At 41.9% G+C, this 19,478-nt stretch overlaps 3 protein-coding genes across 3 annotated transcripts in view; all 3 read left to right on the plus strand.

The window, feature by feature from the left end:
* The window catches only part of LOC309564419 (uncharacterized protein), a gene marked incomplete at its 3' end in the record, with an annotated part of 909,898 nt that overhangs the window by 207,258 nt on the left and 683,162 nt on the right, over nt 1-19,478 (plus strand).
* The window catches only part of LOC309562617 (uncharacterized protein), a 150,734-nt gene that overhangs the window by 83,711 nt on the left and 47,545 nt on the right, over nt 1-19,478 (plus strand). The window contains exon 8 of the mRNA XM_082266870.1: nt 1,191-1,694. Coding sequence (XP_082122996.1) covers nt 1,191-1,694 — 504 coding nt within the window. The remainder of the gene's footprint in view (nt 1-1,190; nt 1,695-19,478) is intronic.
* LOC309562790 (uncharacterized protein) overlaps nt 1-19,478 on the plus strand; it is an 86,574-nt gene that overhangs the window by 55,418 nt on the left and 11,678 nt on the right. The gene's annotated exons all lie outside the window — the stretch shown is intronic.

Genomic DNA, 19,478 nt, shown 5'->3' on the forward strand with positions numbered 1-19,478 from the left:
TCAGGGGAAGGGGCACGTGGTGGAGGAAAAATCATAAGTTCGGTTCTGGATAGATTGTTGTGTCATTGGTTAAAGGGTTTTATTCCATGCCAAGCTGGCCATCTCCATCCAGTGGGCACTTTCAGTACCTGTAAGTGTGCATGACCTCTACTGCTAGTGGTCATGTAATTCTGGTTCTTGTCTCTTAGAGGTGGTGAACTGGAATTGGCACATCTAAAGTATTGATCTGCACGTTTAATATTTCACTAGACACAAGCTGATTGTATTTTCCTTTTCGCATAATTCCATATTTTTCATCAGATTTATTTTCTTGTGTTCAGGTATAAGTGAGTGCGTTCTCCCTACCAACTTTTCTATTTATTCCATTTCATGGAGTACTGAGCTCCGTATTTCCACTTATTCTACTGACGGGGAGGAGGGGCTAAAACTCCAGTTATTTGTGACCAACTGACATTTTTTACATTTCTTTCCAACAGATGGATGTGATGTCGGGAATTCCTCGGAGAGACATCTTCTATTATCTGCTGATTGTAAGTCAGAAGATAATGTCATCACACAGGATCCTCCAGGAGGAAATCCAAATACACAAAATATCCATCACAGACCTTCCTGTCCGGAGACATCAATGGATCCCTCTGATCAGGGGGAATCTTCTCACCAATCACACACTATGATTGCAAATATCCATTTAGGATCTCACACCGCAGATAGATCAACAGATCCTTCTAATCCCAAGGAATCTTCCTCACCCCATGAAGCAGCTCACAGAGGTCAGAAACTATTCCCATGTTTAGAGTGCGGGAAATCTTTCACTCACAAAGGAAACCTTTTTACGCATCAGAGAATTCACACAGGTGAGCGTCCCTATTCATGTTCAGAGTGCGGGAAATCTTACACTCAGAAAGGAAACCTTTTTACACATCAGAGAATTCACACAGGTGAGCGTCCTTATTCGTGTTCAGAGTGCGCAAAATCTTTCCATAAGAAAGCTGGCCTTGTTAGACACCAGAGAATTCACATGGGTGAGCGTACTCATTCATGTCCAGAGTGCGGGAAATCTTTCCGTAAGAAAGATAATCTTATTAGACACCAGAGAATTCACACAGGTGAGCATCCTCATTCATGTCCAGAGTGCGGGAAATCTTTCCGTAAGAAAGATAATCTTATTAAACATCAGAGAATTCACATAGGTGAGCGCCCTTATTCATGTTCAGAGTGCGGGAAATTTTTCACTCAGAAAGGAAACCTTGTTCAACACCAAAGAGGTCACATGGGTGATCGTCCTTATTCATGTTCAGAGTGCGGGAAATCGTTCACTCATAAAAGATACCTTGTTGAACATCAGAAAACTCACAAGGGTGAGCGTCCTTTTTCGTGTTCAGAGTGCGGGAAATCTTTCACTCGTAAGAGATACTTTGTTGAACATCAGAGGATTCACACGGGTGAGCGTCCCTATTCATGTTCAGAGTGCGGAAAATCTTTCACTCATAAAGGAGACCTTGTTAAACATCAGAGAATTCACACCGGTGAGCGTCCTTATTCATGTTCAGAGTGCGAGAAATGTTTCACTCGTAAAGCAGGCCTTGTAAAACATCAGAGAATTCATACGGGTGAGCGTCCTTATTTATGTTCAGAGTGTGGGAAATCTTTCACTCATAAAGGAGGCCTTGTTGAACATCAGAGAATTCACACAGGTGAGCATCCTTATTCACGTTCAGAGTGCGGGAAATCATTCACTCATAAAGAAGTCCTTGTTGAACATCGGATAATTCACACAGATGAGCGTCCTTATTCATGTTCACAGTGCGGGAAATATTTCATTCATAAAGGAGACCTTGTTAAACATAAGAGAATTCACACAGGTGAGCATCCATATTCATGTTTAGAGTGCGGGAAATCTTTTATTTTTAAAGGAAACCTTGTTCAACATCAGATAATTCACAAAGGTGAGCATCCTTATTCATGTTCAGAGTGCGGGAAATGTTTCACTTGTAAAGGAGACCTTGTTAAACATCAGAGAGTTCACTTGGGTGAGCGACCATATTCATGTTCAGAGTGTGGGAACTCTTTCACTCGTAAAGAAAGCCTTACTATACATCAGAGAATTCACACTGGCGAGCTTCCATATTCATGTTCAGGGTGCAGGAAATCTTTCCATAGGAAAGATAATCTTGTTAAACACCAGAAAAATCAGTGTAGTGTGTATAGTGAGAGAGCTGCCAAAGAATACAGTGTGGAGGAGAGCTGTCAGAAAATGTAGTGTGGATGGTGGGAGGAGAGCTGTCGGAGAATGTAGTGTGGATGGTGAAGGAGAGCTGTCGGAGAATGTAGTGTGGATGGTGGAAGAGAGCTGTCGGAGAATGTAGTGTGGATGGTGGGAGGGGAGCTGTCAGAGAATGTAGTGTGGATGGTGGAGGAGAGCTGTCAGAGAACGTAGTGTGGATGGTGGGAGGAGAGCTGTCGGAGAATGTAGTGTAGATGGTGGGGGGAGAGCTGTCGGAGAATGTAGTGTGGATGGTGGAGGAGAGCTGTCGGAGAATGTAGTGTGGATGGTGGGGGGAGAGCTGTCGAAGAATGTAGTGTGGATGGTGGAAGAGAGCTGTCGGAGAATGTAGTGTGGAGGAGAGGTGTCGGAGAATGTAGTGTGGATGGTGGAGGAGAGCTGTTGGAGAATGTAGTGTGGATGTTGGGGGAAGAGCTGTCGGAGAATGTAGTGTGGATGGTGGGGGAGAGCTGTTGGAGAATGTAGTATGGATGGTGGAGGAGAGCTGTCGGAGAATGTAGTGTGGATGGTGGAGTAGAGCTGTCGGAGAATGTAGTGTGGATGGTGGAGGAGAGCTGTCGGAGAATGTAGTGTGGATGGGGGGAGGAGAGCTGTCGGAGAATGTAGTGTGGATGGTGGAAGAGAGCTGTCGGAGAATGTAGTGTGGATGGTGGAAGAGAGCTGTCGGAGAATGTAGTAAAGAAATTGAGAAAAGAGATACAACACAGGGGTGCAGAGAGTGCTCAGTGATTTGGACAATGCTGAGGGAACAATGCGTGGTGAGGATGTAGACACCGATGATAAAGGAATGTCCCTACCAAGGGGCCAAGCTGAGGACTTTTCTACATTTCAATGTAAAACTTCAGAAGAGCCTGGATCTGATAAGAGTTGCATATTCCAGTGATAGAATTCTCCAGCATGGTAGGCCGAGCTAATCACTCAGATCTGGTCTCCATGCACTGAACATCTTCAGGAAACATGGCGGAATCCCCAATCAGAAGAAGAAATTCCAAAACTTTTGATTAAACTGAGAAGATGTATTATCCACAAAATAGGGTACCTAGACCAGAATGATTTACAGTGATTTCAAATGTGTAAGTGTTCTATGAAAGGACATGAATGATAATGATTAGGTATATTAATATATTAAATAATTTGAGTCCTGTGTATATTGGTAACCGTTTAGAAACATTGCTAAACATTCCTGTTTATACAATTAAAGTGCGTACTTTATAAATTTGTGCTTTGATTTCAGTTTGATTTTCACTCGTTTGTTTTGCCGTAATTATAAATAGGGATGAGCTGAATGTACCTGGGTTTGATTCAGGGAATGTTACTAATCCTGAAGATGAATCTCCGATATCAGTAAAGGCCATTTTCTGGGATAATAGAGAAGGGATTGCCAAACACACATTGTTAGAAATGATCATTTACCCGAACACACATGTAGAGCCTCTGACTTAGAGAGCAGTTACATACTAAATAGTTATGCATTCATCCAACTTAAATGCAGGCCCTCTGGTTTATAGAGCAATTTATCTAACTGTCCATCCAGAGCCTCTGGTTTATAGACTGGATACATCCTAAATATAGAACCATTTATCCAACTGTCCATCCAGAGCCTCTGGTTTATAGACCGGATACATCCTAAATATAAAACCATTTATCCAACTGTCCATCCAGAGCCTCTGGTTTATAGACCGGATACATCCTAAATATAGAACCATTTATCCAACTGTCCATCCAGAGCCTCTGGTTTATAGACCGATACATCCTAAATATAGAACAATTTATCCAACTGTCCATGAAGAGCCTCTCGTTTATAGACCGGATACATCCTAAATATAGAACCATTTATCCAACTATAAGATAATATAAACCCGCGCTCCCTAAAAGGTATATGAAAAAAATGTATGTGATGCAGCTGCTGTTACACTAAGTAAAATTAGACAATATGTATGAACCCAATTTATATATACCGTATTTATCGGCGTATAACACGCACTTTTTCCTCCTAAAAATGGAGGAAAAAGTAGCTGTGCGTGTTATACGCCGATGTATAAAAAAAATGTCCAGAAAGCAGTGAGTGCTGAGAGTCAGAAGGGGGCGGGCGGCGCCGAGAGTCAGAAGGGAGCGGGCGGCGCCGAGAGTTAGAAGGGGGCGGGCGCCGCAGAGGAGAAGGAAGGACACGCTGTCATCGGAAGTCCCGCCTCCTATGCCGACGTCAATCACAGGCGCCGGGACTTCCGATGAGAGCGCATCCTTCCTTCTCCTCGGCCCCGCCCACCCCCTTCTACCCCTCGGCACTGTTTTCTGGAGATGTTTCGTGCATAGTGGTTGTGTGGATATATGTGTATAGTGGCGCTGGCGAGGCTGATATTATGGGCGCTGGCGAATGCTGCATGTATGGGCACTGGCAAAGGCTGCATGTATGGGCACTGGCAAAGGCTGCATGTATGGGCACTGGCAAAGGCTGCATGTATGGGCACTGGCGATGGCAAGGCTGCAATTATGGGTGCTGGTGAGGCTGCATGTATGGGCACTGGCGCTGGCGAGGCTGCATGTATGGGCACTGGCGCTGGCGAGGCTGCATGTATGGGCGCTGGTGAGGCTGCATGTATGGGCACTGGCGATGGCGAGGCTGCAATTATGGGCGCTGGTGAGGCTGCATGTATTGGCACTGGCGCTGGCGAGGCTGCATGTATGGGTACTGCAGTGACGAGGCTGCATGTATGGGCACTGCACTGGCGAGGCTGCATTTAAGGACACTGCGCTGATGAGGTTGCATTTGTGGGCACTGGTAAGACTACATTTAATTTTAAAAAAATGTTTTGAGTTTAAAGCTGTTTATTTTAAATTTCAGCTTTTTTCCTGAAATTTCTGCCCTAAAATTTAGGTGCGTGTTATACGCCGATAAATACGGTAAATAAAACAGCGCTAACATAAAAATCAATAATAAATAAAGTGTCTTAAACACTAAAATAAGAAGTGTGCACAATGTGAAAACATCATTAAACCACATAAATAATTAAAAAATATATATTATGTGATAAAAGTCCAATATATGAAATTGATCAATAAAGTGCAAGGTGCTCCAGTGCAGAGAAAATATTAAAGGTGCTCCAGGTGACTGTGACCCCTCCAGGTACCCCACTCACCAGACCAAGGGGTCTAAAAAGCCTGTAACCACTGGGATATGACAATGCACCAGGACTTCTCCCATATAATGCCAAGTTGTTCTGGATGATTCTTTGTCAGAGGTGGTCCAAGATTCCTCCATAGACCCAGTGCAAAAGACAAGAGACCATAGATGGCGAAGTACGTTTTAAATGAATTTATTGATGAAATCAAAAAAACATACTCACAAACATATGGCAAAAACTGGCAGTAAAATCTCAACAGGTAGCCGCGAACGCCGCTGCTGGCGTGCGTTCCACGGCCGATCCAGGAAGCTTAACCAGAAGTGACGTTCCGCTATTGCCGTACCGGAAGTGGGTCAACGTGTTTCGCCCACCCACTAGCCGTTATCATTTATCCAACTGTCCATCCAGAGCCTCTGATTTATAGACTGGATACATCCTAAATATAGAGCCATTTATCCAACTGTCCATCCAGAGCCTCTGGTTTATAGACCAGATACTTCCTAAATATAGAGCCATTTATCCAACTGTCTATGAAGAGCCTCTGGTTTATAAACCAGACAAATCCTAAATATAGAGCCATTTATCTAACTGTCCATCCAGAGCCTCTGGTTTATAAACTAGATACGTCCTAAATATAGAACCATTTATCCAACTGTCCATGAAGAGCCTCTTGTTTATAGACCGGATACATCCTAAATATAGAACCATTTATCCAACTGTTCATGAAGAGCCTCTGGTTTATAAACCAGATACATCCTAATTATAGAGCCATTTATCCAACTGCCCATCCAGAGCCTCTGGTTTATAGACCGGATACATCCTAAATATAGAACCATTTATCCAACTGTCCATCCAGAGCCTCTGGTTTATAGACCAGACACATCCTAAATATAGAACCATTTATCCAACTGTCCATCCAGAGACTCTGGTTTATAAACCAGATACATCCTGAATATAGAACCATTTATCCAACTGTCCATGAAGAGCCTCTGGTTTATAAACAAGATAAATCCTAAATATAGGACCATTTATCCAACTGCCCAACCAGAGTCTCTGGTTTATAAACCAGATACATCCTAAATATAGAACCATTTATCCAACTGTCCATGAAGAGCCTCTGGTTTATAAACCAGATACATCCTAAATATAGAGCCATTTATCCAACTGTTCATGAAAAGCCTCTGGTTTATAAACCAGATACATCCTAAATATAGAGCCATTTATTCAACTGTCCATCCAGAGCCTCTGGTTTATAGACCGGATACATCCTAAATATAGAACCATTTATCCAACTGTTCATGAAAAGCCTTATGGTTTATAAACCAGATACATCCTAAATATAGAGCCATTTATTCAACTGTCCATCCAGAGCCTCTGGTTTATAGACCGGATACATCCAAAATATAGAACCATTTATCCAACTGTCAATCCAGAGCCTCTGGTTTATAGACCAGACACATCCTAAATATAGAACCATTTATCCAACTGTCCATCCAGAGACTCTGGTTTATAAACCAGATACAGTCTAAATATAGAACCATTTATCCAACTGTCCATGAAGAGCCTCTGGTTTATAAACAAGATACATCATAAATATAGGACCATTTATCCAACTGTCCATCCAGAGCCTCTGGTTTATAGACCAGATACATCCTAAATATAGAACCATTTATCCAACTGTCCATCCAGAGCCTCTGGTTTATAGACCAGATACATCCTAAATATAGAACCATTTATCCAACTGTTCATCCAGAGCCTCTGGTTTATAGACCGGATACATCCTAAATATAGAACCATTTATTTAACTGTATATACAGACTTTCTAGTTTATAGCCCAGATTTGTGAGACTATTGCAGGATGCCGCCATCTTGGTAGTGATGTCAGCAGATTCGGAACTTTCACTCAAATGACAATCTCTATCCGTAGTTCCCAACCTCCGGCTGATATAAGTTCTATAATTACAGTGGAAGAAATGGCAGTTGTACAGATATGAACACACAATGCTAATAAGAGAATATTTTATGGAGAAGAAAACATGATAAGTGAGCCATTTACATAATTAATTTTTTTTTTTTCTTTTTATCTGCAATTTTCTAAAATGGTTACAGGATCTGATGGTTCTTCTTGTTTTAACGACTCCAGTGTTATCTTATAATGTTCACATTATTGATAATAAACAAGATTTCTTCTTGATTTACTGTCAAGGTAGAGATCTTTTTCAGTTTTGTTGAGTGGAACATACAATTATGGGTAGGACAAAGACACAGGAAGTGATGCCACAAATGGGGAGATGCCAAATGCAGACAGGAAGTTAAGTAATATGAACAGGTCCTTAAAGGAAGTTCTGGGTCAGAGGTGAGTAGCGAGGATGCAGAGGAGACATTGCTGGAACTGGCAGCAGAGGAGGTAATAAGATATTATTTTATATTTACACCCAATAACCCCCCCCCCCCAACATGTTCCGTCCTCTTCCTCCATAGTCACTGTGACGTCTTTTATCTCCAGTTAATGCTGGAACAGACACAAATGCACACATATATAATGTATATTATGATCAATACATAAATATTACATATATATATATATATATACTGTATAAAGCCATATCTTCCACTACATGGAAGTATGTCTCCATAAATAGAACTTCCCACGAACTTATTAATAACGCTAAATAAATAATATATTTTTTTTACATTTATAACATTTTTGAAGAATTATTGATTGTTGCATATTTACAATTTTAGGTATTGTATTTTTTTTTGTGTTTTTCAGGCACTCATGGTTTTTATGTTGAATATATTTGGTATTTATTAACACAACACAGACACGGTTGTAAACCTCCCTCACTATTGGACGGAGGGTTTAAAATTATTCTTTACTCATCTATGAATTATAAAGACCAGCGAGGTCACTATATTATCTGCCTACAGAGATCAGAGTCTTGTATGGATCACATGGTCACATCAATGAGGATGGAGGCGAACCCGAGTCACATGACTGAAAGGATCTTAAAGTAGAATTGTAGCTAAAGCCCAAATAGTACTAAAAATGTTCCCTCCACCCTCCAAACATCTCTATTAACTATCCTGTGCAAAACATATGTATATGCTTAACTACTTTCAGTGCACACAGGTCACGTGAGGAGGATTCTGGGAGGTCACATGACATCACTCTTATCTCTATTAATAAAACACAGACCTGACCGGAGAGGTGAGGAGGATTCTGGGAGGTCACATGACATCACTCTTATCTCTATAAATAAAACACAGACCTGACCGGAGAGGTGAGGAGGATTCTGGGAGGTCACATGACATCACTCTTATCTCTATAAATAAAACACAGACCTGACCGGAGAGGTGAGGAGGATTTTGGGAGGTCACATGACATCACTCTTATCTCTATTAATAAAACACAGACCTGACTGGAGAGGTGAGAAGGATTCTGCGAGGTTCCATGACATTATTGTTGCTCTTTCAATGCAGTTTTCCTCCAGTGAAGTCTGGTTACCATTTAACCATCACAGTGCCCAAACCTCACTATTTGAATTCCAAGAAAAACAATGATAAGAAGTTTCTAGAAGCCACCAACAAGATCATTTATCCTCTGAGGTGAGCAGCGCCGGGAATTCTGGGAAAGGGATGTGTCTGGATGGTGACTGTATCATTGTGTGTGTCAGGTTCCTATAAGGTGTCAGGATGTCACTGTCTATTTCTCCATGGAGGAGTGGGAGTATTTAGAAGGACACAAGGATCTCTACAAGGACGTCATGATGGAGAATCAGCCGCCCCTCACATCACCGGGTAAGAGGAGACTTTATTGTAAAGGAGAGAGCAGTACGGAGGGTCCACCTAGATCCCCCATCATCTGATAAACACATAGAAACAATGTATTCAGTCAGTGTGTGTGTTTCCTACAGATGGATCCGGTAATGGGAACCCACCAGAGAGATGTCCATGTCCTCTGTATTCTCGAGATTCGATATGGGAAGATCATAACTATAGACACTATGTTCAGGTAGATGGGGCTAACCAACTATAACTCAAACCAAATTCTAAGCTATGAGAGGAAATTCTTTCATGGAATCCCTTGTTCCTTTTTACAAATATATTCTGTCATCTTTGGGGTTTAGGACGAAGAACTGAAAGATATCAAAGCTGAGATTAAAGAGGAAGAAGAAGAGACATCGATAAGTGGAGCTCAGCAGTCTATGGTGGAGGGTGGTCCATTATATTCCCTTGTTTCCACACAGGAAGATCACACCATACATCACCATCATCAGGTAGATTGGTCTGAACAAGTAGAACACAAAAATAATTCTTATTATTTATGAGAAGACATTCTTCTAATTAATCTCTTGTTCCATTTTACGAATATGTTCTATCATCTTTGGGGTTTAGGGTGAAGAACTGAAAAACATCAAAGCTGAGATTAAAGAGGAAGAAGAAGAGACGTTGGTGAGTGGAGATGGGCAGTCTATTGAGGAGGATGGTCCTCTGTATTCCCGGGATTCCACACAGGAAGATCACTCCATCTCTCACCATCATCAGGTAGATGGGAAGAACATAAAAGTGACTCTAGACTGTATAAGATTACACTATGCTCTCAGCCTATTGGTCCTCACATTTCAACGTTTTGTTTTTTTTTTGTTGGTTTAGCATGAAGAACATATGTTTATGATAGTTGACTTTAAAGAGGAGGAAGAGGTGATGCCTGTGATGAGTTATCAGCAGTCTACGGAGCAAGTTGGGATGCTGGTGACAAAAAAAGAAGAGGAACCTTTTCTAGTTATAAGCACAGGTGAGTAATGAACACTGAATACGGAGGATTGTTCAAGCATATACAGTAGATTGGTGATTGAGGGAAATATAGTTATTCAAATCAGATAATACGATTTCTAGAAGAACATCATGATGGAGAATCAGACACCCCTCACATCACCGGGTAAGAGGAGACTTTATTGTAAAGGAGAGAGCTGTATGTAGGGTCCACCTAGATCCCCCATCATCTGATAAACACATAGAAACAATGTATTCAGTCAGTGTGTGTGTTTCCTACAGATGGGTCCAGTAATGGGAACCCACCAGAGAGATGTCCCCGTCCTCTGTATTCCCGGAATTCCAAACGGGAGGATCACGCCATCCCTCATCATCATCAGGTAGGTGGACTCGCTGTATGATGTGTTAATGAATGTAGAGCTGGTGTCATTTGTGTCCTTTATATCTACCTGAAGTTTTTAATAGAGGTTTTCTGTTATTTGGGGTTTAGGTTGAAGAACAGATTAATATAAAATTTGAGGTAAAAGAGGAAGAAGTAGAGACGTATGTGGGGTGTGATCAGCCACCCACTGAGGAGGTTGGAATGATATTGAAAAGTGAACAGGATAAAAAATCTTCACCTGTCGATACAAGTAAGTAACAGACACTGAAACTTGGGAAGGAAAATCAGTTAACCTTTGATGTCATTAAGTGAAATGATATAAGGAGGAACTGCCATTACGGGAAAGGGACAAACGTGGTATCCCTCAAAAGGAGTAGCAGAATGTGTTTTGGTATACCTTTGATGCATTGTGGAAATATCTTATCAACTTACAACTTTGTGTAAAAAAAAAAAATAATAGTAATAATTTTCTTTCCACATTTTCCAAAAGCTTGTGGCGAAACTTTCAAAAGACTTACCATACCTTCTAAAAAATACCTTAGGGTGTTAACTCTCAAACATGGGGTCATTTTGTGGCTGATTCTCCTGTCCTGACACCTCAGGGCCTCAAGGGATGTAATAAGTGGTCAGGAAAGCCGATACATTATTTAGGCTCCTATAAAACCTGAAGAACGTCTTGTTCCCAACAAATAAAGAGGACTGTACACCATATGAAAGGTCACTTTCCATTCCTTAATGTAACGTCATGTTTCCAACAAATAGGGTGGACATACTGTACACCATTGTCAGGGAATTTAGAAGGGATTGAGAGGAAATGTAATTTTATCTGCCTTTCTTCAAAATACATTTTATGTTAGGTTTTGTATGTGTTATGAGACCTAATTTGTTCCTTCTTCCTCATATCAGCACCTCCAGGATCCACAGGGGTAGCAGAGAGGAAACGGCTACACTGTCAATGGTCCCTGGCCCAACTATTCACTACAACTAGTGTGTGGATTGCTTGAGATAGCAGTGATCTGTTTTGGAACTCCAATGTAGGAAGGGACAGTTTTGTTTGTGGCAATATATATTGCCAACAGGAGGATTATTGATGAGGAAAAGGGAAGCAGCCATTTTATTTCTCAAACATTTATTTATGATTATGAAACATGGATTTATGGTTAAGCATATATATTGGATGTAAATGTTGTGAGAAGTCATATTGTATAACAGCTGTTGTATTCAAAAGCCATTTACAGCTCCAGCTGTTAAGATTGCTATCTCGACCCTTGAAGACCTGTTTAGCCAACAAGCTTTGGAAGTGACACATCTATGTTAAATGTCCATCCGCATATCAAAGATACCATAGATCAAAGTCACCAAAGACTCAGATGTGACTTTAAAGAAACTAGATATCTAGGTTCAACCCACTTTAGAATGTATAAATTGTATTAAGGGCCCTAGTCAGTTAGAGCAAATGATTTCATACTTAAGAATGTAATGTGATTGACTTGCTCTCCAAACATGTCTTTCTACCTACATATTTGTCTAAATAAATATAATTTTCAATCTGGCTTCAACAGTCAAAATGTTACTGAAACCCATGAGTTCTGGGGTTTCCCTTACACCATATAAAAGGTCCATCTCCACTCCTCAATATAACGTCATGTTCCCAACAAATGAGGAGGAGATACTGTACACCATATAAAAGGTCCATCTCCACTCCTCAATATAACGTCATGTTCTCAACAAATGAGGAGATACTGTACACCATATTAAAGGTCCATCTCCATTCCTCAATATAATGTCATGTTCTCAACAAATGAGGAGATACTGTACACCAAATGAAAGGTCCGTTTCCATTCCTCAATATAACGTCACATTCCCAATAAATGAGGTGGACATACTGTATACCATATGAAAGGTCCATCTCCAATCCTCAATATAACGTCATGTTCCCAACAAATGAGGAGGAGATACTGTACACCATATTAAAGGTCCATCTCCATTCATTAATATAACGTCATGTACCCAACAAAAGAGGAGGACATACTGTACACTATATGAAAGGTCCATCTCCATTCCCCAATATAATGTCATGTTCCCAACAAATGAGGAGGAGATACTGTACACCATATTAAAGGTCCATCTCCAATCCTCAATATAACGTCATGTTCCCAACAAATGAGGAGGAGATACTGTACACCATATTAAAGGTCCATCTCCATTCATTAATATAACGTCATGTTCCCAACAACTGAGGAGGAAATACTGTACACTATATGAAAGGTCCATCTCCATTCCCCAATATAATGTCATGTTCCCAACAAATGAGGAGGAGATACTGTACACCATATTAAAGGTCCATCTCCATTCCTCAATATAATGTCATGTTCCCAACAAATGAGGAGGAGATACTGTACACCATATGAAAGGTCCATCTCCATTCCTCAATATAACGTCATGTTTCCACAACATAATGCAGCATCTTCATTACTCCCCATAGCTGTTGTTAATGCACAAAGAAACCCATTGTTTCCACCGGGTTGTTACCCAGTGTGTCATAGTTGTTTTGGGTGTTTTATATAATTTAACTGCTTTCTTAATATATTTTGATGGTACAGTTGTACCCAGTTCCATGCCAGAGCTCTGTAAAAACTGTTGACTGTTAGAGCAACGTTGCTTTTTTGTTACTCACATTTTTAGAAAAGTGTTCATCCTGGAGTCCAATCCAATGTATGAGTAAACCATTAATGTGTTTTTAGCGAATGAAGACTTTGTCATAACTATTTAAATTTTCAAGAATTTGCAGATCGTATATGGACTTGGTGTGAACACTTTTCTGATTGATTTTGGAGGGAGAACAGGAGCCCAACTGTGAGATCTGAATTTCTACAGACGGGGAGGAGGAGCTAAAAATCCAGTTATTTGTGACCAACTGACATTTTTTTACATTTCTTTCCAACAGATGGATGTGATGTCGGGAATTCCTCAGAGAGACATCTTCTATTATCTGCTGATTGTAAGTCAGAAGATAATGTCATCACACAGGATCCTCCAGGAGGAAATCCAAATACACAAAATATCCATCACAGACCTTCCTGTCCGGAGACATCAATGGATCCCTCTGATCAGGGGGAATCTTCTCACCAATCACATACTATGATTGCAAATATCAATTTAGGATCTCACACTGCAGATAGATCAACAGCTCCTTCTAATCTCAAGGAATCTTCCTTACTTCATGAAGGAGTTCACCGAGGTGAGGATCTATTCTCATGTTCAGAGTGCGGGAAATCTTTTAATAAGAGAAGAAAACTTACTGAGCACCAGAGAGTTCACACGGGTGAGCGCCCCTATTCATGTTCAGAGTGCGGGAAATCTTTCACTCTGAAAGGAAACCTTTTGAATCACCAGAAAATTCACACAGGTGAGCGTCCCTATTCATGTTCAGAGTGTGGAAAATCTTTCCAAAAGAAAGATCGTCTTATTAGACACCAGAAAATTCACACGGGTGAGCGTCCCTTTTCCTGTTCAGAGTGTGAGAAAGCTTTCACTGACAAAGGAGACCTTGTTAAGCATGAGAGAATTCACATAGGTGGGCGTCCTTATTCATGTTCAGAGTGCGGGAAAGCTTTCCTTAAGAAACATAATTTTGTTAAACACCAGAAAATTCACACGGGTGAGCGTCCCTTCTCATGTTCAGAGTGTGAAAAATCTTTCAACAACAAACACCATCTTATTAGACACCAGAAAATTCACACTGGTGAGCGTCCCTTTGCATGTTCAGAGTGCGGGAAATCTTTCACTGACAAAGGAGGCCTTGTTAAACATCAGAGAATTCACACGGGTGAGCGTCCTTATTCATGTTCTGAGTGCGGGAAATCTTTTACCCTGAAAGGAGGCCTTATTAAACATCTGAGAACTCACACGGGTGAGCGTCCTTATTCATGTTTGGAATGCGGGATATCCTTCACTCAGAAAAGAGGCCTTGTTAAACATCAGAGATTTCACACGGGTGAGTGTCCTTATTTATGTTCAGAGTGTGGGAAATCTTTCACAGATAAAGAAGGCCTTGTTAAACATCAGAGATTTCACACGGGTGAGCGTCCTTATTCATGTTCAGAGTGTGGAAAATCTTTCACTCTCAGACGATACCTTGTTATACATCAGAGAATTCACACAGGTGAACATCCTTATTCGTGTTCAGAGTGCGGGAAATCTTTCCTTAGGAAAAGTAAATTTGTTAAACACCAGAAGATTCACACAAGTGGTCATCTCCATTTATTTTAATAGCATTGAAAATCTTTCACTCAGGAAAGAAATCTTATGCAACATAACAGATCTGACCTGGATGAGCGTCCCTATTCATGTTCTCTCATGATATTGATATATATAATCTATCAATTATATAAAATATACAACCAATGAAAAATGCTCAAAACAAAATGGGTTCTTCCCAAGAAAAAGGAAACTTTGGATGAGCCATCCCAACAGGAAGAAAGTGGGAAAATTAGTCTGTAAAAACTCTTATCTACAAGACAGAGTCCTGGACAATGGATTCAAGCAGCCTCAACCAGAGAGAACTTAACTTCCAGGTATCAAATGTTTAGTGTGAAGACATATTGTATGTTTCCCTGGATCAGGGGTCTTCAAACTATGGCCCTCCAGTTGTTCAGGAACTACAATTCCCATCATGCCAAGTCATGTCTGGGCATGTCAGAGTTTTACAATGCCTCATGGGATGTGTAGTTCCACAACAGATGGAGGGCCGTAGTTTGAGGATCCCTGGCCTGGAATATACAGGGAACAGAATATCTTCACTAAGTGGGATTGTCTTCATGTTCGTAAAATTCCAAAATATACCCAAAAGGACAACAATCCCTCCATCTAGGCAAATCATCCTTGTTTGCACCTACTAAATATTCATTGACTACCCTTATTGGTTTGAGGCTGAGAAGATTCTCAAAGACAACCAGTGTTTATTCAACTTTTGTTCAAGACAATAGAGGGATCACATAGTTAGTTACAGGATATCCCAAATGAACTCCGTAGCGAGCTCAAATCAAAAGTCCCAAAATACCCTATATTGTCAAAAGCATTGGAACGCCTACGTTTACAGGCACATGTACTTTATTGGCATCCCAGTCTTAGTCCGTAGGGTTCAATATTGAGTTGGCCCACCCTTTGCAGCTATAACAGCTTCAACTCTTCTGGGAAGGCTGTCCACAAGATTTAGGAGTGTGTCTATGGGAATGTTTGACCATTCTTCCAGAAGAGCATTTGTGAGGTCAGGCACTGTTGTTAGACGAGAAGGCCTGGCCCAACCCCTGAAGAACAACCCCACATCATAATCCCCCCTCCACTAAATGATTTGGAACAAGGCAAGGTCCATAAAGACATGGATGAGCGAGTTTGGGGTGGAGGAACTGACTCGTCGCCTATGCTCTAATTCAACCCAAAGGTGTTCTATCGGGTTGAGGTCAGGACTCTGTGCAGGCCAGTCTCGTTCCTCCACCACAATCTCGCTCATCCATGTCTTTATGTACCTTGTTTTGTGCACTGGTGTGCAGTCATGTTGGAACAGGAAGGGGCCACCCCCAAACTGTTCCCACAAATTTGGGAGCATGAAATTGTCCAAAATGTCTTGGTATGTTGACGCCTTAAGAGTTGCCTTCATTGGAACTAAGCGGCCAAACCCAACCCCTGAATAACAACCCTATACCATAATCACGCCCTCCACCAAATGATTTGGACCAGTGCACAAAGCAATGTAGTGTAAAATGGTGAGAGAAAAGCTGTCGGAAAATGTAGTGTGGATGGTGGGCGAAGAGCTGTCAGAGAATGTAGTGTGAATAGAGTTGGAGAGTTATCAGAGCATGTAGTGTAGATGGAGAGGGGAGAGCTGTCGGACTTGTAGTGTGAATGGTGGGAGGAGAGCTCTCGGAGAATGTAGTGTGGATGGTGGAGGAGAGCTGTCGGAGAATGGAGTGTGGATGGTGGAGGAGAGCTGTCGGAGGATGTAGTGTGGATGGTGGAGGGAGAGCTGTCGGAGGATGTAGTGTGGATGGTGGAGGGAGAGCTGTCGGAGAATGTAGTGTGGAGGGTGGGAGGAGAGCTGTCAGAGAATGTAGTGTAGATGGTGGAGGAGAGCTGTCGGAGAATGTAGTGTGGATGGTGGGGGAGAGATGTCGGAGAATGTAGTGTAGATGGTGGGAGGAGAGCTCTCGGAGAATGTAGTGTGGATGGTGGAGGAGAGCTGTCGGAGAATGGAGTGTGGATGGTGGAGGAGAGCTGTCGGAGGATGGAGTGTGGATGGTGGGGGGAGAGCTGTCGGAGAATGTAGTGTGGATGGTGGAGGAGAGCTGTCGGAGAATGTAGTGTGGATAGTGGTGGAGAGCTGTCGGAGAATGTAGTGTAGATGGTGGGGGGAGAGCTGTCGGAGAATGTAGTGTGGATGGTAGGAGGAGAGCTGTCAGAGAATGTAGTGTGGCTGGTGGTGGAGAGCTGTCTATTTTATACTATTCTTTTTGGAAATTCGAATTTCAGAAGATGGTTATATTATTTCTATTTTATTCTATTTTTTTATTCTATTCTACTATATTCTTTTCTATTCTATTCTTTTATTTTCTATTTTATTTTATTCTCTTTGAATTCTAATTCCAAATTTGAATTGGATTAGAAAGCTATTCGAATTTGAATTTCGGTCAAAATTTTGTTTTGTTATTTCGGATTAATTTAAATTTGTTACTATTGTAATTCGGAAATACGGATACATCTGAATAACGAAAAATTTGCCCAAATTTAAATTTGGAATGAAGTGAACCGCACATGTCTGCTGTAGGTAGGGTAATTACTCAGATCTAGGATCTACTCTACTTACTGAGCACTTTCGGGGAACCCACGTGGCAGAATCCCCGATGAAAAGAGGGAATTCCAATATCTTTTGGGAAGAATGGGAAGATTTGTGATCCATGATAACTATAGCAGAAAAATTTTCAGTGATGTCAAATGTGTAAAATTGAAAGACCATAAATAATATGAATGAAATGAGTCCGGTGTAGCAAATTAATTAAAATATTGTCAAGAATTCCTGTTTATACAATAAAATGTGCATTTTATAATTCTGTGCATCAATTTCAGTTTTGTTTTTAATTTTGCCATAATTCTAAATAGGGATGAGCCAGGTGTACCCAGGTTTAGGTGCCGGTTCAGTGCAGGTATGAAGTTTGGATCCCGAATCCGAACTCCATTGAAGTCAATTGGAGCCGAATCTTAGATATTGTATCAGTATTGGCCATTTACCGGGCTTATAGGTAAGGGATTGTCAGACACAGGGAGCTGGCCAGTAATAGAGGGATATGTACCAATGCTAAGAACCCCCCCCACAAAAAACAATCGTTCAGCAGAAAGAGGGTCTTAACCATTTCCCTAGTAAAATGACGGCGGCGGGGTGGCACTCTCGTTCTGTGACGACGTCATATGACGGCGCCCCAGAACAACGCCTATGAGGCGGCTCTTTACCCATGTGATCAGCTGTGTCCAATCACAGACATGACAGAGTGTGTGGAGAGGAGAGCCAATCAGTGGTATCTCCTCACAGGGGAGACCAGTGCAGGTAATCAGGGCAAAAAATAATAAAAACAGCAGTGATTAAAGTGATTGTAAAGGTTCATTTTTTTTTTGTACCCAGAGCCTTTTTTCTCAGACAATAGGTACAGGAACTCAACCACGGCCCCCCAAAAAAACCCTCTGCCCCCACACACACAAACCCTCCAAATCGCATCAAATAGTGGGTGCAGTCAAATTTCACTAAGAGTGGGAGGGTCTTAAAGGGGCAAAAAATACTAGGAGTGCATGACGTACAGAGTGCAGAGTTTGGGGGGGGGTTACACACAGAATGCAGAATTCAGGGGTGCACTGCATGCAGAGTTTAGCCTTCTTCCGCAGCTGATTACCTCTGTACCCCCCATCCACATCTCATTTTCACCCCTCTTCAGCTCTGACTTATGCATGAACCCCCCCCCCCCATCTTCTCCTCATCTCCTTAAAAGCTCAATCATCTTCTACGTGTCTTACTTTTGTTGCTGCATTAGGCTGAAGCACCCAGTCAGCTCTAGTACCTCCCTGCACACTGTAGTTGGCTCTGCCTCTCTCCCTTCCTGGGAGATCATCCACTTGGGGTGTCCACATTTGCACTGCACCCCAGGAACCTGCATCTCCCTTGTCCCCATCATGCACTCAGTAAGAGCCACTCAGGAGATTAGATCTGTGGATGCCAATGGAAGACAAGCTGTCACTTGTTTACAAGTGATAGTGATGAGCAAGGAGCAGAGGGCTGAGCCAGAGGTGGTGGAACTGAGTTCCAGCTGAAAAAAAAGCCCTGGACTTACCTGCTCTGTGCATGGGTTTTGCACAAAGCAGTCCCAATTCTCCTCTTCTGAGATGCCCCCACGTATCACGCATCATGGGAAATGTAGTTCCAAAACATCCGGGGTGCCAAGGTTCGCCACCACTGGCCTAGGGAGTGCTTTCTAACTGTGAGGGGGATGGGCCTATGGAATCAACACTGGGACCTGTGTTCCTAAATAGAAGGAATACAGGAGCCCTGTGTTTATTGCTGACAGAATAAGGGTCTGCATTGTTTATAACGCAGACCGCCGCTGTCTTCCCGAGAAGCGATCGTGGGTCCCCAGCGGCAATCACTGCCCCCGACCCCGCAGATCAGCTTCCCGTCACGCGAATCGCAGCGCGCCCCTACGAGCGACGAATGGGCACGGCGATTTGCGCAGCCAAGCCTCTTTCCCGCAGTATATCTGCGGCGGGTGGTCAGCAAGAAGGTAATGACATTACTCTCAAGGTGGAGATCTTTTCCAGTTATATCAAGTGGAACAAAAATACAATTCATGGTGGAACACAGAGAGACCAGGAATAC

This window comes from Pelophylax lessonae, assembly GCF_965119305.1.
Source record: "Pelophylax lessonae genome assembly, chromosome: 9".
NCBI classification, from domain to species: Eukaryota; Metazoa; Chordata; class Amphibia; order Anura; family Ranidae; genus Pelophylax; species Pelophylax lessonae.